At 35.5% G+C, this 22,641-nt stretch overlaps 1 protein-coding gene across 4 annotated transcripts in view; it reads right to left on the reverse strand.

Annotated features, from left to right (window-relative positions):
• Positions 1–399: 399 nt before the first annotated feature.
• PHF14 (PHD finger protein 14) overlaps positions 400–22,641 on the reverse strand; it is a 163,973-nt gene continuing 141,731 nt past the window's right edge. For 2 of the 4 annotated variants that reach the window (XM_042042817.1, XM_042042814.1), the window contains one exon: positions 400–580. In XM_042042817.1, the coding sequence (XP_041898751.1) occupies positions 506–580 (75 nt within the window). In that variant the 3' untranslated portion in view covers positions 400–505. Of the gene's footprint in view, positions 581–11,260; positions 11,276–22,641 lie in introns of those variants that run through there. The other 2 variants (XM_042042816.1, XM_042042815.1) reach the window with 2 other exon arrangements.

Below are 22,641 nucleotides of genomic sequence, written 5' to 3' on the forward strand. Positions count from 1 at the left end.
ATTACTTTAAAAATGTACCATACATATAAAAAAATTCTTGCCTCTACCTACTCCTCAGAAACATTTATTTTAATCACTGATCAGAAGAAATTTCAGAACTCCTTTAATAGAACATATTTATCTAACTTTTAAGAATCAAAGCTCTTGCTCAGAAATACCAAAATATGTCTGAGTTATAACTATCCTTTAAGGATAACACTGCTTTGCAGAGTAAAACATAAAATTGCCCTATTTGCTTAGTAAATGCTATAAGTGATGAATAACCCATCAGCTTTCCATAATGTGTTCAAAAAGCTTTCAGAATTTTATTGGTATGGTACTCAGTTCTGATAATTCAGCTTTAATGTAATCAAGAATATCACCAGGAGCTACTTAATTAATTCCCCAGTGCACCATGAATTTAATTTTCAATGACTTTATTGAGAACTTTTTTGTTAATTTTACAATGAGAAACTATAACCACTGTTACACAACTTGCAAATATTTCAAACAAGACAGCAATCTCCTATTTTTTTGATTTTTTCTGTTCCAAATTCAGCTCCTGAGATGGATTTTCTGCTTCAGCTTCATTTTCATCTTCCTGTAAAAGAAAATGAAAACCTGAACATTAATCAACTTATTGAAGAAGTACACTTTTTCTGCTTATGTAGATGTATGGAATTCTGTACAGTCTTTTGCCTGACCAATAAGCATAAAAATAAGCAAAAAAAAAGTAATTTATTCAAGTGATTGATTTTGCTCCAGAGTTGAAATAAAAATGATAAGAAATTTAAACAAGTCTAATTGCCTACATTTATAGTGGAAGAATAATTTAATGAGTAAATATTTTACTGACCATTTTACTGGATGGTTACATAAAGAAATTATTAAATCACACACGGATAACAAGATATTCAAACACCTACAGCAGACAGTATTACACACCTTTACTTTGTTCTTGACCAGAGGTTTCCACTAAATTACTTTTGAATGCAAGAAATTTCATCATTGTACTAAAAATTACTTTTGAAAAGCATCTGCCATTGAAAAATGTTTCATTTTTTTGCGACCAGATGCGTTTACTTCACCATTTGATAAAAGACAATAAATTTAACTTCAGAGACACTTTATGTGCTGCAGCATCGTATTTTTGTCCCATCTAGCATATTTTTTTGACAGGTCTGCCAATTTTCCAATTACTTGTACCACCATATGTTATCTGAAGATCAGTCAGGTCTAAAATAGGAAACATGAGCATGTCAGGCAGCAGCATGCTTACAATATTCTACAGCTTCAGCTCCAAGAGTTGGGCTCATAATTCACTATGGGTTCCTCTGGATCTCACTGAAAAAATGAAGTGACATCATAATGCCTGTTTCCATAGGAATGGATACTATTTTGTGTCCAGTACAAAATCGTGACCTCCAAAGTAAAAATTATGGAAGAGTGAGAAAACTGTTTTATAAGGCAACTTACAACCCATCACATCATGAACAGTCCTTACCACAATTTCAAAGTAAGGCCAGTTTTCCAGTCTGCATTTTAATTCAATGTACAGAGAATCTTCCACATTGCAATAACACAAAAAAGAAATAAACAGACATTTTGGAATGAAGAAGCATCCTGGCTGCTGTAACCCTTCTCATTACAAGCCAACAGTTGAGAGAAAGGAAACACCAGGGACATTTAGGTGGGACCCAGTAACCTGAGATGTATTTTCCTGATTTAAAAGAACATTTTCATTCTTGTAGGAAAATAACTTTATCCTTTTGTATCCTAGCCCTTCTTTCACTATCAAAGCATGCTTTGTAAGGATAACTATAATATTTAGAGGCAGAAAATATATAGGAAGCACAAATGGGCAGCACAAAATAGAACAGCAGTAGAAAATCTCATTTAAAAATCTGATCTTGTAATATGTCACGCCCAACTATAATAAAATGGAAAAGCTAGTTGTTCTATTAAAGTAGCAGATGCTCCAAGCCATTATGCCTCTGAATCCTCCCCCTTCTGGGGACAGCATAGGCACTGAGAAATATTTACATAACTGACCACTAAAAGCTAAAATTTCTGGATCGTCATCTCTTCAATTACCTTTAAAACATGTAGTGCTCCCTGTGGCTCTTTTCGTTTAGGTAAGAAAACATGTCTGTGCATGTGTGTGAAACCAAACACTGCAGATTCATTGAAATCAGAAGTGTAGAATCAGATCTTCCCCAAGCATACTGGCAGTGAGTAAAGAGAGTGCAATGTATAGTAGAGGTCACAGAGGTCAAACTTCAAATGAAAACAAGCACAGGGCAGAATTGGAAACAAAGGAGTGAGCTGTTACTGAGCTTACTGCTTACAGGTGACAAAAGAATACTGTGGAATAAAAAAACACTCACAGAAACTTTTGGCTGCTACAGAAAAACAGCCAGGTTATTTAATGAAGAACATGTTAATAAAAGAACAGCAAATCTGCAAGTTTCTGAAGGTCTCTACCTACAGAAGTTGTATCCCAACTGACCTCAATGCCAACTAATCCACCTCCCTAGCACACAACTTGACATTATTCTGATGCCCTGACTTGTGCTCCCTCATACAGGAATATAAACCCTACACTATTGTTCTTTTCCCAGAACTCTTCACATATTGCTTAGGGCTGCTTCTCCTAATGGATGGAGCATGCAGAAATTTCAGAGACAACGGGGCCATACTGTCACTGAGGACTGCAAGGGGGTGAAGACACATTAGGCTCAATACTGAACGTTGGCTTCCTGAGTTTTTTAATGGCAAAAAAGTTTTTGTCTAGTGAATGAGGTTTTTTTACAGAATCTTCTGTCTTTGTGTAAATTTGAAATGTTTTAATTCTGTGCACAAAAGGTCATACTTGCACTCTGGCAGATTTCCTAGGTTACAGCAGCAGCTGCAGTGATCAGTATATTCTGAGATGCAGAAACAATGGCTATTGATGATGGCAGCTCCAGGATTTGCTTGGGTTGAATACTCAAGATGAAAGCATCCACCTTGGGGTATTTTGCAGAACTAATACTCTTTCCTTTGTTGATTTCCTGTTGCTTCAACCAAGTAAAACATTCGAACAGGTAAAAACTACCAGCAGAGCATAAATTGGACTTTTATGGGTAGATTCCAGCGCACAATTCATCCAGATGCCTGACTGTTCTTTAAATGTATTGTTATTTTTGCATTTTTATGCACAAAATCTTTCTGACTAGCTTGCATTAAACCATGCTCCACATAGAACATCTTAATTTTCTACAAGCACTTTTACTCCATCTCTGTTTTCCAAGAACAGAAACTCACACCTCATTTGGAAACAGAAATTGGAGTTTGGTATCTCTGAACACAGGTGACTGCTGTGCAAAGCTCAGAGTAATGATGTTTGACCTTTCTTATAGAATGAATTAGCAAGGGGAGAAAACTCTTCCTTTGTCAGAAATGCCTTGAGCCAGCTCAGTTCCCAGGCTGGTGCACTGCCACATGAACAACAGTGCCAGCACAAACAAGATAGCAGAAAGGATTTTTGGGGAACACTGGAAAGTATGAACCACCAGTGTTGGCACTCATGCAGTTTTCTGCCAGAAAAGAAGTGACAGCAGAGGCCTCAGAATGACAATGTCAGAAAAATTTGGGACATGAACCTCTATAAATTATAAGGAATGTTCTATCACTGCCAGTATGCTTGGGGAAGATCTGAACTGGCAATTTAGAGCACATATTAACCATACTACAAGATGTGAAGACTCACTATTATTTCAGTTTGCTGACAATGCAGGATTTCTATGAAATGCTTTACCTTTTTTTTAGTAGCCCAAGAGGCAGCCCAATGCCTGCACATAGAATACTGAAATGGCTGGAGTTTCTAATGTCATTAATAATGTTTGACTTTTCAGCTACACAGCCTATATAGCCTAATTATCAAGAAATTATGCGAAACAGGCTGCAGATTAAATATATTTAATATATTTGTTTTAGTAATTACCACCTATCATTATCATTATAGTGCTTTTAATTCTGATGAATAGCAAAGGAAAACCTTTTATTTTCATGTTATCTGTTAAAAACCAGTCCATGACGGCAGTGTTCAAAGTTTCTATTACCAGCAGCTACACAGAGATGAAATACTGAATTCTGGTTTCTGTCCACAGAAATTCAGTTCATGTTATTTTTATTAATACCTCACATCTCTTTTTTATATTATTATTTATTTTTCTTCCAGCCACCTAAGACTCCAACATCTAGTGTTTTCTGTTCTAAAAATCCTAAAATCAAAGTAGCTTTTCCTAGCAGATGTTACAAGTCCAACTTTTAAAGTAGTTCCTGCCCTTGGATGCCAAAAATAAAACTTACCTCAGTATCTTTTCTGACTACAGACAACCATAGACTCAAATATAGTGAATAGACTCAAATATAGTGAATACACTCACCTAAAAGATGCCTCAGCACAGATTTGGTGACTTGTAAGAATAACCAAGGGAAGTGAATCCCTCAAGACTGTACCACTACTTCTACTGAAAAAGTGCACTTAACAGCCAAAAGATTAATATTGAAATTAATAAAGTTCACTAATCTGGAACTGACATTATTACGGATTTCCAAAACCAACAGTGATACAGAAAAGTATAAAGAACATTACAAAGTGCTGCTAAACCCAACGCTCTGAACTGAAATGCCAGCTCAGGAGCTCCTTAAGCCACCAGTGACTGGACACCTCATCTGTATCCTGATGACACTGATGGAGAGATGGAGCTTCCACATTAGCTCTCCTACATCCTTTGCCCTGGCATCCCACTTTTTCTCTGATGGAAACAAGGTACTGGATTAAAGGGTCCTTTGGGTGCTCTACAGGTGTTTTCAAATGTCCTGCAGACATCTCTTCCTTCCCACTGCTTAGTCTGTACTTGGTAGCTGGGCATTTAAGGGTCACAGAAACAGAATGGGGTCAGAAATTTAGAACTGAGACCCTGAAATCTGCCACATAATTAAGTGTTGTGATTTACTGAAGTCAATGAGAACGCTTCGATATTTATATATCTTTAGGTGACAAAAACTAAAAGTAAGAGTCTGACTACAAGATTCTGTTTCTAAAGTTTTGAGCTGACAGTTGAGAAAGACTGTGACATAATTTCATCCCCTTTGAAAGAATGTTTGTCAACCACACTATTCTCTGACCAAAGAATAACGGGTCTAACAGAGAAAGTTAATTTTGTAGTAATTATTCCAGAATATTCCCCTGTAGACAATTTTTGGAATGAAAAAAGAAAAAAAAAATAGCCTAGAAATAGGGGCTTGAGTGTTCCTTTCTCTTTTTTTCTCCCTCAAACCAATTTCCTTCAAAAAGTCTGAGAATTTATTTTTCCTCCATTAGTTAATGAAATGAAATCTGGAAAATCACAGAGACTCTGACAATTCTTAACTCCACAGGAAATCTGACACTCTTCTGCATATAGAACAAATCACTCATTAATTAACTGTGCTGGGAAATGCATCAATTCCCAGTTCTGTTCATTGCAGCCCACCTGTAATATCTAGAGTTGCATTAGAATGTTGCGTATTTTGCCAACTGTAACCTTAATAAACTTAATAAACAGCTATATATTACAGAATGATGTAAGGGATCATCTGAATAATAAGAAAGTATGTGAAACACAAAAATGCCCTGCTATAATGAGGAATGACTAAAGGGTTGTCTCTGTTATTACATAATCTAGAAATACCATCTCAAAAGCACTCAGGACTACATTCTGATCCCGTTACTTTCTAGAGTATCTTAACACAAAAGACCTGTAATATGACTAACAGACTAAGGTATTAAGGATGTCCAGCTGGCATTTCATCTCTTGCCTCCCAAAATCTAGCTAGGAAAACACAAGTTGGAAGCAGGTAAAAATACTTTTAATACTCTTAAAATATATCAGAAAAAAAAAGGATTTTACTAAATAATAGAGCTTTTGTTTGTGTATGTGGTGAAAGTCTAGCTTCCAAAGTCACAGGCCAAATTTGGAGGAAAATGAGTGTCAGGGAATAGTCACTCTGTTAAATCCCCAAAAGGAAAGCATCCAGCAGTAAAATTCAAAACCTATTTTAATTCCAAAGCCTATGCTATCTTCTTGAATGTATTACTGACAGCCCTTATAATGACAAATGGTGCAAAAATACAGAGTACAAATGGAACAGTTCTTTACCAATGGATATTAGAAGCAAATATAAATTTCTTGTGATAGATGACAGTTTTCTGTCACCACAGCTCTGCAGTGATAAGGCAGCTGTTTGTTTCCCAAGAAAAGGAGACCCTTGCTACATGGATCATTTTCATAGTGACAGCCTTGACAAGTTTGACATTTGCTTCATGAAGTATTCTAAAGCAGCCATCAAGAAAATGCCCCCTCTGGGACCACTGGATATCTGACAGTTGTACCTTTTAATGCGCATCGCCATTAATTCTTTCTGTCAAAGCCCACCAAAGCCCTTCAGCGCAATCTCTGCTGATCTGGGACACTATGAAATGGAGGCTATGAAGGGACTAACCATTACAATGTAAGCAAACATGACATCAATTAACTGGAAGCAGCTCTCCACCCCACTTCGTTCAGTGAAAAGAGCAAGGCTGGAGTGTTTCCTTACCGAGCAGTACGTGCTGCCGAGCTCTAGGTGGCAATGCAAGACCAGCAGAACTGCTTTTACACTAAAGCTCCTCTTTAAGAAGCTCTAAGCAGCTGCATGTTTATCACAAACTCTTTCCTTTAACTCGCACTGCTACAAGAACTTCAAAGTCTTTTTGAAATGTTTGTCAGTGTTCTGTATTTTCTATTTCCTTGTTTCTAATTCTGATTATACAGATAAATGTACCATCGCAAGAGCCCTTACAGTCAAATTTCATTTAACGCTTAGTACAGAAGTGGAATTTCATGCCAGATTTCGAATCTTCCATCTGTTCCTCTCCTTTTTAGGAGGAAACCATTCCACTGAGTGGTCCCTTTGGCTGACTGCCACTACAGTTGGGATCCTCTTCAGGGCAGGTGGTGCTTGAAACCCAACCATTGTTTTATGAGTTCAGCTGGTTCTCCTTGAAGAAAGTAGAGGAGAATGTTTCCTCTTTAAGAATTTTAGTCTCTAAAGGTTCAGGTTTATGAACGTTTGACTGCACCTATAAATTCTTAGATATCACAAATCTGAAACATCAACTAAGAAAGAGATGAAAAGCAGCTTTAATGGGATTGTACTGCGCCCATATGGACAAGCCTTCTTAATTTCCACTCCAGTGTGAGAGGGCACTCTAGTTTTCAAATCTGAAATGGCCCTGAAAAAGATTATTTTTAAGGCAAATTTGTCCTTCAGTTATAATAATTACATCTGTGCATATATAAACACATATATGGAAACTAAATAGCATTTTCTACTTATGCAGCAACATAATAATTATTTTTATGATTTGTAAATTTAAAACACAAAGTTCCACTTTATATATTCTCGTAATACTACTACAGAATAATATTTCATAGCCTAGAAAAGCATATTATAATGAAGATAATTTTAAACATTTATGGTTATACTCTCACCATATTTACACTATACATTTACAAAATTTTAAGAAGCAAACCTTATTCATGTTTGTTTTCTTTATACTAGGAAATAAAATGGCTTCTTTTTACAATACAGGAGAACAAAAGGTGCTCAGGCCAACAGTAAGGAATTAATAGATCTATTTCTTAGTACTATTTCATGAAAAAAACAAAACAAACCAAGAAGAACAAGTTTAATTTTTAAGTGCTCAATTGTTAGGTTACCAAGATACATGTATCTTGGTAGGTACTAAATGACAGCTGAAGATTTTTTCAGGCTTTAACTGCTTTCTCAAATAAGTTTGTGAAATATAATCTGCATATAATGTATTAATCTATATCTAATATCTAATATCTATAGCCCTTTATCAAGAAGTCTGAATATTCTTTGCTTCAGAAATGATTAACAACATTAAATGGAAAAGTAGGCACAACTGAGTTATAGAAAAATGCATCTGTAAGCTACTAGCAAGACATGCTGCCCAAAGTTGAAGGCAGCTGAAAGACTTCACTGTAAACATCACTGAAGGACATGTTTATGACAGAAAAAGACAGCACTACCATATGAAAGGAATAAATTTATCTCAATAACAGAGAAAATATGGACCCTAATGGAAATGTTTTAGGAAAAATGAGTGCATTGCATGCTTCTGACCAAAATTAATTACAGTTTTAATGTTTTACATTTCCACCATAATTCTTTAAATGGTGGATTTATTTCATAGTAATAAACATTCGGTTCATTAAGTAAAGTTCAAAATCTGTGTTACTCGCTACATTTAACAACCTTTGGCCCTCTTCTTCTGTATTTCTTGATTCAGGTTTCCAAAGCATTGAATAAGCAATTGAGGAACACAAATTTCATGACTCTGCATATTTAGGATTCTTATTTCATCGAAGACAAAGGGCAATTAATCTACCATTCTATATAGAATTTCAACTTTAGTGAGCCATGATAGATACTGAAATGAACTTACAGGAAATGCTTAATTAAATTACTCTAAAAAGCATAACTAAAGTTTTTCCCTTTCTTATGACAAAAGAAAATGCACATGTAATTGGAAAAAGCCTACTGTAGTATTATAAATTTAATAATTTTAGAATTCATGAAAATATTGCTATAATGTGAGAATTCAGAAAGCTTTTTTCTTCTTATTTCATCAGAACATTTCACCTGAGCACAGCCATGAAATTCTGTTCAGGCTCAAGGCATAAAAGCTGGAACTTTCAATGGCATTAATATGATGACGTAGGAGTCTGAACAACAGCAAAGGCCTTTATTTTGTCACTTATTTTCCAAAATGTGATATAAGAAAATGTTGTAGAAATGACTTTATATTTGCTGTAATGCTGAACTCCTATATTTAGTCACAATCCATGAAGTTGCCAACAAAACAGATAGAAATGAATGAAGCTGGAGAAGTAGATGAAGGATAGACTGTGAGAGCAAATAGAATCTGTACTACTGCTGAAGAAATTAGAGAATAAAAATACTTTTGCTTTAAAAAACCCACCAAAACCCCCCAAAATTCCTTTCAGCAGGTCCCCCAAAACACATAATGATATTTAAATTCAGAATCCGACAACCATAACTAAGCAAATATTTCAATTAATTCAACAACATCAATTAAATAAAATCCCCAAAAGAGCATTTTAGGCTAGGACCAGATCCATAGTGTTGTATTAGCAGTCCCTTCCATCTCTGATGGAAGATCTACTCTTTCCCTACTGTTATCATTCATTTAATCTGAATTAACACAAGCATTGCAGACCTACACAGAAGTCAAAATCATTGCTTTCCAAGCTGTATAAACATACTTTTAATTTGACTATATAATCAGAATGATTCCCTTCATCCATTTGGCTATGGACTTGAAACCTAAGAAGACAAGAAATCCATGGCTTTAAAGGCTGGACTTCAGTTGGTTTGATGGCAGAGGAAGTGTTGTAGATTTGTTTTTGTATTTTGACTTTATTGCTCTTTTGAAGGATCATGTTCTGACCCTATAATGATGCCTGAACAATCCTGTTTCATACAATAGATTAAATCAGTTGCCTTTGAAGCACCAAGGGTGTATTGGTAATTAACATGTAGCCAATTTGGAATCAAAATTGTAACATTTAGTATACCAAGATTTTAATAATTTCAGGCTGATCAGCTTCTAAATTAAAAAAAAAAAAAAGAAAAAAACCAACGTATCAGATTTAACAGTAGATCTCTTCGAACTCCATTCCTCTTTGCATTTCCAAGCAAGGATCTAAAGCCAAATGTCATTTAATTCAGTGGGTATACTGAGGATGTTTTGGTAATTTGTCATGATAGGAAGGTTGCTTCACTGTAGTTTTCTGAAGTCAGAATCAGATTAAATTCTTTCAACTGCAAATAATGTGATGTCCAACCATTTAATGTTTCAAATATCATCAAAAATAACTTTCCAAAAAGCGTGCCCTGTGTAATCAGCATCTGCCCTCAAACATACTCTGAAATCCTTCCAAAACCTTGTATCTAACAATATTTATACCCTTTGTGGGAAAAAAAAAAAAAAAATTACTTGCCTTTTGGAAAATTAGAATCAAATTAATTGACAGACCTCATCTCAATAATGGTAGTCACTGCAAACAGGGCTTCTTAAACGTTCATTGTGCATTTCTTTCTGATAAATTTGTAAGTCACTGTTTCACTAAACCTCATCAAAGTCATCTTTTGGTTTGTCAACAGCTTGCTTCCTATCTCTGCCTACTCTCCAACAAATCACACACAGCTTTCTTAGAAGAGTGGGAGAAAAAATACTTTCATGTGATTGAATTACTGAAAAGCTATATTCTAAAAGATTCCCAAGGCTAGGGAAATTTGGCTATAACTAATTAGTGTTTTGCATATTTATGCTAGAAGAGCTCATTACAGAGCTTACATTATAAATTGTTGTTTATGTACTTTTTCCTTAACACTCTGAAGTCACTCAATATCATTCATTGAAACTCCTTTTGAAGCTCACTAAACTCTATGCCTCAGAAGGCTTTTTGTCTCCCATTACATTATACCACAGTGCTTCCAAGACATAATACTCTTCACCATAATATTCTGTACCATTAAGGAGCCACAACTTGCAAACATGTACACATGCATCGTTACATTCAGCTCATCTGATTACTGAACTGAGCAGTACCATTGACTGGGGCTACGTATGAGCTACACTGTAGAACAACGCTTCTCTGGAATGGACACCAAGTTTAAACAGCCCCTGAATCAAGCAGGGCATTTTCATTATGGGTATTTAAGAGGAAATTGAGGCTATTTTCAGAGGGCTATGCTCTCCCGAAATCCTAGTGCTGCCACTCAACTGCCTCTACAGAGTTTCTGTCCGTCACCTTACGATGGGTCAGCTACGGCCCCACGATGATGTCTGGTACTTGCTGCTCTCTGCTCTTGCTCAACAGCTGCTTTTGTACCTGTCAGTGTTACCTAATAACATCAAGCAAAACCTTCTATCTTCATTCATTTTACTTAGTTGCAATCTATTTGGTTTTATTCATTGGCTTTTCTTTTTCTGCATATACAGGAGCTCCAGGAATTGGATATCATGATTCTAAGAACTAACAGACAGTAGCTCTTTCATTATTTTCTGTTTAATGATGATTTAAGATAAACTGGCCATGTTTCCTTCACTCACAAAACTGAACGGGTAGTATATAAAAAAAGGTTATGTAGAAAAAACAGGTTCATGTTCTTCCTTGGCAAATACCAGTTAGTATTTGAGACAACCCATTTTGCTGCTTCCTCTCCTCTACATGTAACTTAGACAACTAACACATCCAGAACCACAGAAGCTTGTAGCACTCCCATTTAAATCAGCACTTAAATTTAGAAAAAAAGATAACTTTACTACTACTTCTGCCAATGTAATTTTTAAATACGATTATTAACGATATGTAAGACTGTGAAGAAAATACAGCAAATGCCATCTATTTTGGCAGACAACAAATCAAGGATCTTACTTTTCCTGCATTAATTGATGTTTCTCTTTGTCAGTGCTCTCCTTAATGTCACTGAAAGTTATTAGCATTAGTTACTTGTTACTTGAATTGGACTTAGGTATTTTCAATTCATTTGCACTTAAGGAAACCTTTCAGGAGATACATTTTCAAAAGACCAAATAATGAAAAATTTTGTTAGCTGTTGCTTCCCCTGTCCACTGAAAAGTCCACCAAATGATGCTTTTTAAGACCTAGATACAGAAAGGCCTCCAGGTCCTTCGAAGATTTGCTGTTCAAATTGATAAATACATAGATATAATATTTGTTTATCTATTATATTAATAAATAATCCAAATCTGGCCAAGTCGTGTCATACCACAGGCTATATAAACACATCTGGGGAGTTTGATCATGTAGAGTCTAAAATCAGCTATGAAAAAAAATGAAAGAAGAGAAGAACAAGTAGTAAAACATCAGAGAAGCTAAGGGGGTCAGGAGAATGGCCATGCACATTAATCACATTTTGGTATGCCTAATAAATGAAGAATGATTAAAAAGTGGCTATCATCAAAATGTAGCCATTAAATGCAAAAATGTAGCCAATAAAACTGCTTCAAACAGATTTTTTTTGTTTAATAAAACAAATAAACTGATTGTACAGGACAGACAGAAAAAATCAGACAGTTATTGCAGATATTTTATCAGAACAATACTAAGGCTTGAGGCAGTCTGTAGATGTGTCCTTCTGCAGGGGAAACTGAGCTGAGGTCAAGGGGACAACTCCCTGTGTAGGAAAAGCTGAGGAAACCTCTGGATTTCTGGAACATGTCATTGAAGAAGAGGAAGAAATGGAGAAGTGGTACTTAACAGGTTTTCTAATCTAAAGGAGGGTCACTAACAGAAACCAGCATAAAGCTAATGAATGTGTCAATAGTAAAGCAAGGTCTGAGACTGAGATGAGGAATTTCTCAGCTAAAATCTCTCACATTTGTACCCCTACTATAATGCTTATTTGGCCTGGAGGGTGTGGAGATTGAACTCACTGCTACATTAAAGAACGTATCTGTAAAATGTGAATAGTAATACTTTCAATGTCAGGATGGGAGTTCTATGCATGAAAAGATTTATATAAGTGCTAAGTGCTGTCATTGTTATTACATTCAGAAAGTACAGAAGACTTTAAAACCATTAACTTTTCTAGCACAGAACATCACCCATTCTTTCTGAAGCCAGAAAAGAAGACATAAAATGAGTGTAGTTATTGCAAGAAATTGTCTGGTTTTAAGTTCTGATGCGTATTTTTTGTCTCTAGAAAAGGTAAACAACCATTAATAGCAGGAATTTTATGATACATGACATTGTATAATATGCAGCAACCTATAAAATATATGAAAAACAGTTTTACTTCATATAAACTTGCTTTTTGTCAGGAAATTATTTAATTGGAAAGATGCTTTGAGAGCAATCAGAAAGCAATGCATAAAAAAAGATGTCTGGTTTGGAATGATGAATAAAGAATGGAGTCAATTTTTAAAATATAATGTAATAAGGAAGTAACTACCAAGTCAGTGCTAGTACATCAGCCAGAGGGATCAAATGAAATTGATGTGTCTATTCCTTTTTCTCAGAAGAAGAAGCACCTGCTCTCCAAGGAAGACCACATCCTAATGGAATTTAAGTGGTGGTCCATCTTCTCTCTGTGAAAACTGCAGCAGTCATCTGGAGTTAGGTACGTTTTTTTATATGAATGTACTTTCACATTTAGGCCATCTTGCATCATTTGAAGATAATTGTTAAGACTGTGTTCAAGAATTACATCTTTGGGTATAGAAACTTTTGGATATTTATCTTCTGATTTTGGATTTTTAAATAGTATCATTTATGTCCTGTCTTGTGCCTAGAATTCAAACTTTACTGTCCATTCAGTGGACAGTGGAACTGTCACACACAATATTCCTTTCATCCAAGAACAGCAATCACTCATTTGTCCTAGCAACATCACATTTTCAGACATGGTCAGCATTGTCTCTACATATAACCAATTTTTTCTCTTGAAAATCTTTATTTCATTGAGAAAAATAAAAGGCAGAATTTTCTTTAATATATTTAAAACTTTAATTACAGGAAGATGGCTACTGATACTGTCCAACATGATAAAATACTTTCTCTGAACAGAACTGTCACTAATACAGTATTTAAATTTACAAAGTGATTTCCACATGAATGCGATTGTTCCAGGCTGAAAACAACATTTTAAGTACCATAAACAAACAAGAGATGAATGTACAAAATGAACTGTTTAACAGGGGTTTATGTACCCCTTGTGCATTGTATTTGGAAATGAAGTCCTTAAACTCAGAGGCAGAGGATTCTCTTTGGATTAGAAGAGACACATGCAGTCCTTTCAGCAGCATCCTTTTATACAAAATTTGGCACTAACACCCTGTTTGCTTCAGCAAATGACTTCACGCTTTGTCCTTTTAATCCAATTTCCACCATAATATAGACTGAAGTGTTGTGAAAATACTGAAAGAGGATGCCTGGAAATTTATTGCATTAGAAATCTAATCCAGGTGGTAATCCAATCCCACACAGCAGATTTCTCATTAACTGAGATGTTCAACCCACAGATGGCTTTATACAAACCAGCATTCTGCTCTAGCTATGACTGGAAATAATCCTCACACATCAAGACATGACTCAACAAGGCAGGTAAGAGGCTAAGTCTGACAAGAAGAGGAACAGTCACTCTACTGAAAGCTACAATAATTGATTGTAACACTCATCCCAGGTTGAATAGCTCCGATTTGTAGGTTATTACAGCCATAGGTACTTGGCTGATGCAGCCCATGAGAATATAAGCCCGCCTATTCAGCAAGAGCTTCATCATTAGGTACTGTCTCCTCTCGGGTGAAAGCACCACAAGTACCTTAAACAGCCACCCCACAGCAGACAGGAGCCCATTCAGAAAAACCTTATTCATATTTTACCATCACAGAAAACAACAATGTCCTAGCCAATGGACATTGCTACTTTTGTCTTTTATTTCTTGAACTGATTCTTTCCTGGAAAGGACAGGCATTTGCAGATGCCAGCAGCTTGTCATGTATGTGTCCTGGCCAGAAAAGCAGCATCCCCGTGTTCTCCTCGTAAAAGCCATGGGTCCATTTGTGTCCCAAAGGCAACACAAGGCTGCTGCTCATTGCTTGTGAATATGAGGTCAGACTTTCTGTCAGCACAATGAGATTCACCAGGGATTTAAATAAAAAAATACAAACCAAACAGTTTTTAAGAAACTTAAACATGATGAAGGCATACCATTAAGATATTCCCATCACAACATGCAGTGCCACACACCTTTTTATCCTAGCCAAACAACTATCTATTTACAGAGGTGGTTGTCTTTAACCTGTCTTGAGCAGAAGGAGGAGAAAGAAAATGGTGTACACCCATATTAAAAATTTCTATCAAATGCTTCACAAAAATTTGTGAAGCTAACATTTTCTTAATGTAGTTTCTTTCAAATTTGTCAGTTTTATACTCTTCTTCACAGAAAGGTAAATTTGTTCCTTAATAATTTCTGTAATTCTTCACAAAATATAAGTTTTTTTTTATATAGGATATTTCAAGGTTAGGCTGGTAGAAGCAAAAAAATGTGCAGGAAAGAGAAAGAATACCCAAAACCCCAGAAAATACATTCCCTGGCAATATTCTTTTCAACGTGATTTGAACTGCAGTTTTCCTGCACTGGGTCAATAAACCAGCCTTCTTGCTTAATGAAAAGGATTTGCATTCCTGGCCTATGTAAAAATACAGGCTGTATCTGTGATTCTCTTTTTCCTGTTTCTCTGAGTGACTGAGGTGACAGCTAAGATCTTTATTTTGTCTGAATAGTTCAATAAATGCAATACAGCCCTCCCCTACCCCTTGGGTAAAGTCCCCAACATATTTTTTTTCCATTTTCAAGGTCTTATCCACTGATACAGAGACTAAAAGAGAATTTTCTCTGTGCCCAATTGGTTGTTTTATTTTGACCTGATAACTAGACAAAAGCTGATGAAAACAACACGTCTCAAAGTTGCTCCGCTTTCCTCCCACAAACTGCTTTCTTAATGTGTGTAGAACTTCATATTTAGGTGCATATTTCACCACCTTCAGGCTTGTTTCCTTCTAGCTTTCACAGCCTACTTCACAGAATTCTCATATTTTATCCAGGAAAGTTCCTGGAGATCCTTAGGATGATGCTTAAAATCTTCTTAGTATAATTTCCTTTGGATACAAGCTCTTCTTTCTTTCTTTGTTGCTGTTCTTCATCTACTTCCTTAAAAGAACATCTATTGGAAGAAGGATAAGGTAGACATAACCGCTTACCACTTACACTTACAGATATGTTCAAGGTGGGGGAACTGAGTAGATTTCATTTCCCTAGAAAGGAAATTTCTGGCAGTTGTTTCGCTTTTTTAAAATTTGGAGTCATAATTTTTCCTCTAATCTTACATTAAGAGAATGAAAGTGAAGAAACTGAAACAGGCACCAGTCTTTCCCTCTCTCTAAAGATCTAAAACATATTCTGGGATTATGTTCCAACCAGACAACCACACCTATGTGGACACAGTGACATATCTTTGTTATCACTTTCATAAATGAAATTTTAAAATATTTTAGAAGTCCCATCACATTAATGTTTCACCACTTGGAAGAATATTCAGATTCCATAGGAATGAGGCCTATAGCTATGAGATATGCCATGAGATATGTAGTGAAGGGATTTCCATGAGATGTGTCACACCCAAACCCTCTGATCTCTGAGGACTAGCTGGAAAGCAAGGGTGTTTATGTTCTGCCAAATTTCTATACTCTTAATGCAACAGATTCTAACTGTGATAACAGCAGCTTCTGTCTCAAGCGTTAGAGATTTTCTGAGGAATACAGCAGGTTGTGATCATATTCAAATCAACTGAGATAATTTTCCTAACTAACTTCTATACGTAAAATCATCCTGCTTTCACCATGCCAGATGCATGTGCCCCACTAATCCAAAAATATTAAATGCATAATTGAATTTCATTTCCTTAGGGCATATGATTTCATAACCCATGGCAGGAAAGGATGAGAAGAGTCAATCAACAACAAAATGCCTGTCCAAACAAACAAAAGGCCAGACCTCAAAAAAAGCTTGGCTTGTGCTTTCTACATTAATGGTCATGAACGAATGCTCTATCAAGCCCTTCAAAATCAAGTAGTAGATACTCTGCAGTTAACAATTTTTTTCATACTCTGAGAGGCACTGTTAAGGATATGCTGCTTAAGAAACTTTCCCTTCAGAAAGCCCTAGGTGTATCTCTCCTGAATGTGTCACTGAAATACCATTTTCAAATGCAAGACTGGCTGACTTGCTGAAATTTCTAAGCCATGCACTTAGAGCTAACTGGAATGCTATGAAAGACCAATATGACCTCACTTCTGACAAGTGACAGCCTTCCTTAATGAAGTTATTTGGTGCTAGAAGATGTGAAATGATCTCCTCTGAAAACATTCTGAAGATAGGAATTCTCATGCTGGAATTCAGAAGCCGCCACCAGTCAATCAAAGTCTAACATATTATATGATTCTGGAGTTTGCTTGCCTCAGAAGGATTGATGTATGTTTGAAAAGTATGAGGTACTAGCAGTCAGCGTGCCTGTTCCATCTGCCATGAAGACATCACAGTTGTTCTGCAAAGCAGACAGGCTCCTGTGGTTCTGGAAGGGATGAAGACAACCAAGGACTTCTCAGTACTTTCATTTCAAAGCACAAAAAGCTGACTTGTAATGAAATCAATTCTTCTGACGTCTGAAGATACTGAGTTTACCACAGTGAGAAAAGCCTCTGCTATGTGCAATTATACATATTGGTAGCCTAATGCAGGTTTTGTCTGATGAACTTGTCCCACACTATTTTGAACCAATATTTTGAAAAATGCACTGTGAATGCAAATTTGCCAGCCTGCATCTTCATAGCCAAAAGCCAAATGTGCTGGCCTAAATAAGTGCCTGATTTCCAAGAGGTATGATCCCATACTTTGATACAGACATTATCCTCATACAGAATCTCCTTTATTCTGAACCACAAAGCAGTGGAACCTACCAGTTAAAGCAGGTTCTTATCCTGTATGTAGGCAGCTGTTCGATTGAAGTACTGTGTTATTCTGAGCCCTCTGACATGGCTGACCACAGTTCCGTGTACATAAAAAGCATAATGTTACAAAAGCTTCCTAAGACCTGAACAAAGCATAACCAAAGGTAATCAATTCATTTCTCTGCAGTTGGATATAGAACCACTATTAATTTCAATGATTGTGACTCAAATTATTCTTTCCTTTGTTGAGCTCTCTGAAAATTAGGAAATTTGCTTGCACAAGACGCATTTGATGGACAGTAGAAGGAATGCCTAGAACATAACTCATCATCCTTATGTTCCACATTGATTTTAGGATGCAACAATGCAAAAATTCCCTAATACATATGCTAAAAACATTCTGGCAAGAACAGTTGGCAAGCTGTTCTACGGAGTGCCCATCCAAGAGTAAATTCCACTCTGTCTGCAAATAATCACAAAAGGTAAAGTTTCAGAGTCTGTAGGAACTGGAAATGTTTACAGAAAGAATTAAAATTGAAACTGCGAGTTTCTTTCAAGCCACTGATCATACGGTATTAAACAAGCTTTATTGCCTTATCATAGCAATTAATTTTTGTTTCACATTAATGACATTCTTATCATGCCTGAGATGCTAATGCAATGTGACAACAGCAAATACCGTAACATCACTTAGCTTATCCATGTCACTTGTGGGGACAAATTCACAGCTTTACATTAATGACCTTCCAAACATACTAACTCCTCCCAAAATGGACTGCTTTTGTGATTTTGTTATAGAAAGATTCATTCTCACATTGTCCTTTAATATCTGATTTTTAAAGAAAACAATTATCACATTTCTAGGCAGCACTTCTAAACCAAAACACTGGGTATACCCCCACAAAATTATATTTTGATGTTTCTTATTAAATACATGACCTTACTAAATCTCCCAGTTTATTTCCCACTTTATCATCAATGTGATGTGATACTAATGAGTGATTAAAGTTATATTTATTGCTGGAAGAAAACACTTGGAGTTCAAAGTAAAATTCTCACATACATCAGAAACATAAGACTTCATTTCAGCTTTCTGCTTGTTTGCAAAAAGCCGTGATGGATGCCTTGGGTCTTTTGTGATGGGACTGGCTCCAAAAAAAAGCAGTGTCTCTTCTGACCAGGTACCTCAGAGAGCACCTCTCTCAGAAGACTGCAAAGCTGCAGCTGGAATTAGGGAGCTAGTAGCCACAAATGTGGCGTTGCTGCTGCAGCGCTTAGGAAAGGAGCATTCACAAAGAAAACACAAAACTTAACCATTCATCCTTCAACAGATTAGAGAAGCATGGGATATGACACTTTAAAGCACTACAAATCCAATGGTTTTAAAACAGTAGTAAAGGGACAGCTGCGAATTCTGCAAAACAGATGCAGGGTTTCATCACCTACAACTTTCCTCTTCTGTTATTATTTCCTTACAAACAGTACCAACACTTCCCTGCATTTTCTTGTTAGAGAAGCTGGAAGCAGAGCTGAAAAGGTGTTGAGATACCATAGTATTTATATGAACTGTAGTATTTGTGTATAAAATGCTTCATTACAAGTGTATTTTGGATTATAATTACAGTCTTATTAACCCAATTACTTTGCTATGTATATATTAAAACATAATTATATACTGTGATATGTACCTCTCCACTATTACATTTACTGCTAAGACTGATTTTAACTAAATTAAGAGTTCATTCAGATACACTCAGTATACATGTATATTGTATTTTTTTCCCAGACTACATTACTATTGTACAAAACAGTAAAGTGCTAGATATATCTTAAGTTTCCTGTAAGAATAAAATGGGTACCTTTAAATTGACACTAAACATGTGCCATAGTTTTCTAATGTCTTCTAAACAAAATATTTGCAGGATTAGTAGGAAGTTTACTGCAAGCTTGTTTTAACTTTGACTTGACCTTCACTTTTTTTTTAAAAAAAACAAGGTTTTTGTATTCATACATATAATCCCTTTGAAGATGGGGTTAAACTTGTCCGAAGCATTTTAATAAAATACTGAAAACCTCCTTTAATTTATGGCATATATATTTTCAAGAAGGAAAATGCTGATATTATCTTGGTTATAAGCTCGCTGCTGAAATGATTTAGATATTCTTTTCCTTTCACACAGTATCTGTATAAAGCTTTCCTTTGCATGCAATGAATTATAGTTGACACTTCAAACCTATTCTATCAGTATCTTCTAGTTCAGAAAAATGAGAAAACATAAATATTTATTCTATGTATACAGAAAAGACACAGGACTCTGATAAAAACGATCCATTATGGAGTGATGAATAATTGTTACATGTGTCACACTTAGAACAGTAAAGGGCAAAAAAATTTGCCACTTTTTAATATGAGGATTTGAGGTTATTGTGCAAATAAAAATGCAGTCATTTTATCATAGTGAGCTGATAAGTGTTCGGCCCAGTGATTTTTGATGCCATTCACTTCATGACTCTATGGATGATGAAGTTGCTTGATACAGATCCTTGGTCTGATTTGACATAGCCTATTAATGACGTGCTTTAACAGTGGAAAAGTATTTATGCAAACAACCTTCCATTTTCCTGGTTGATATGCGCAATACCTCTCTAGCTTAAGTTTACCAATTAATAAAACTAGGAATTCACTTGTTCCATTCTGTGATCTGCTCATTGTCTTTAATCTTGTTTCTACTACTAACTTAAGTTTCTACATTATGTAGAGAAGTAGAGGCTATTATAACCTGCTTAATAATAAACACTGTAGGACAAGAATGTGAAATCTCCAAATATTTAAAACAATATTATCAGCCTTCTCATAAGTCTTTCCTTTAAAAAAAAAAAGATTTCTCCTATTAAGTGTAAACTCTAACCAAAATGCAGTAAAAAGAACTAATACAATGTTATTTATTCTTTTTTTTTTTAATCCACAATGTCTTGTTTTATACTAGAAATGAAAGCTCTTTGAGGTAATTATCTTCCTTTTTTTTTTTTTTTTTGATTCAGTGATTTTAACCATATAGCCCTGACTGCAACACTGAAATGCATTCATGATACAAATTATGGAGCTAAAAACAAATACCCAAAATTCCAAGTTTTTGGGGTAAGATTGACACAAGAAAAGCATACTATTTAATTGCACAGAATTATTTGCTAATTTTTGTTATGGGAGCTTCATAGACTAATGTAGAGACCCTATACTTATTAAATTCAGTACATATTGATTTAAATGAAAATAAAGTAGTATTAATTCAGTAAATAAAAAATAAGAAAGTTCTAAAGTTATAGTACTCTGGAAAATTGGCTAAGACATTTTCTTAAAGGGCTATGTTTGTATTAAACAGTGAACTAGAAATCACAACTCATAGATGCTTACTTAGCTGAAAAAAAATTCCAACCTGGAACCACAGCATATCCGCAATACTGCATCTGAGAAGTTTTAATCTTTGGCACAATTTCTTGGCTTCATCACTACACATGGGCATTGGCAGCTTGTGACAGAAAGAAATAAGGAGCTACAATGGACAGGAGCAAATATTTCTCTAGTCCAGTTTCTTGCCACGTAAAATGGCCACAGGCAGACACCCAGAGAAGACTGCAAGATGAAAGCAAGAACAAATCAAATTTACCCGTATTAGTTTCCCAAATTAAATATTATTAAATACAATTACTTTAGAGATAAAGAAATTCCACCTGAAACACTTAGTATCATATGAAGAATTTAGAAAACACAGGCTTTAGAAATAGTATTTTCAAGAACACTCCAAGCTCTTCCACCTTTTGATCTTAGATAAAATAATTAAAATAAATGTTGATTTCAAATTTTCTTTGAGTTTTCAGTGCCTCTGCATGAGATCTTGAGGCAAGGATGGAGGGATCAAATGTATTTCACTCCACGGCATAAGAAAGACCTTGCAGAGTCATGCTTGTGGTGAAGAAGGAAGTTTCCTCCACTTCATCTTTCCTTACAGGAGCAGGGATTAGATTTATGTCTTTGGTAAGGTTTTAATGTGCTTCCCCTTTTTGAATAACTTGGTGCCTCTGCAGACACTAAAAGCTTTCTCAAGTAACACCATTACTTCAAAATTGGGTTATTTTTACTCTGCTGCTTATCAGGCTACAATATGAAAAATGGTGACTTTAGGATTATCTACACACTGAATAAAACCATCATTTTTGCCTCAATCCCCATTTCAGATATCACCCTTGAAACTACAAAGAGACTGTTGAAACAAGCAACATTTTGCAGAAACAAACATCTAAAATTTTGCACAGCATGCACACATGCACACAAATTATATTCTGTGGGTGAATCCATTTTTAAATGCTGACTTACTGAGATTTTTTTCCCAGAGCTAAATATATAAAAAAAGACTCTCAAAAAATGAGAATAAAAATAAGTATCTAAAATGCATTAAAAAATCTCTGCTCCCTTCCTCAGATTCTCTTTCTTCATGCACTCAGTAACTTGTCTTCGATTTTGAGTATTTTATCTCCCAGATTTAGAGATTTTTTAGAACAAATATGCCTTTATTTGACTAATTTTTTACACTTTTGCAATGGGTATTTTCTAAAGGGCTGTCTTTATCCTTCTAAACTCTGGACATCTATTTTTGTAATACCCATGTGACCCTATGTGACCAATGCTGGATTAACTGAGTTTACCTATAGCAAGTGCCTATAAGTAGTAGACAAAAAGTCTACTGAAAATTTGGGGGAAACAGTAGTCAAGTACAATCGAAGGATTGGAAAACATACAGGGAATGATTCTATTGTCAGTTGTACAGATTTAAGGCAAGTTTCTCCACTGGCGGCTTGTTTTCGAATTTAGATTGTAAGTCTCCTCAAGATTAGAAGCTACTACTTGAATTTTTTTCTGCTTTCAGATAGAATTCTCAGGTTAGAATCCTAGATTTGAACTCAGAATCATGGAATTATGGAACCCTTTAAGTGGAAAAAATCTCTAAGA

Source organism: Corvus kubaryi, unplaced genomic scaffold (genome assembly GCF_017639235.1).
Source record: "Corvus kubaryi isolate FWS band 111438036 unplaced genomic scaffold, C.kubaryi_AGA036_p1.0 37398, whole genome shotgun sequence".
Classification (NCBI taxonomy): domain Eukaryota; kingdom Metazoa; phylum Chordata; class Aves; order Passeriformes; family Corvidae; genus Corvus; species Corvus kubaryi.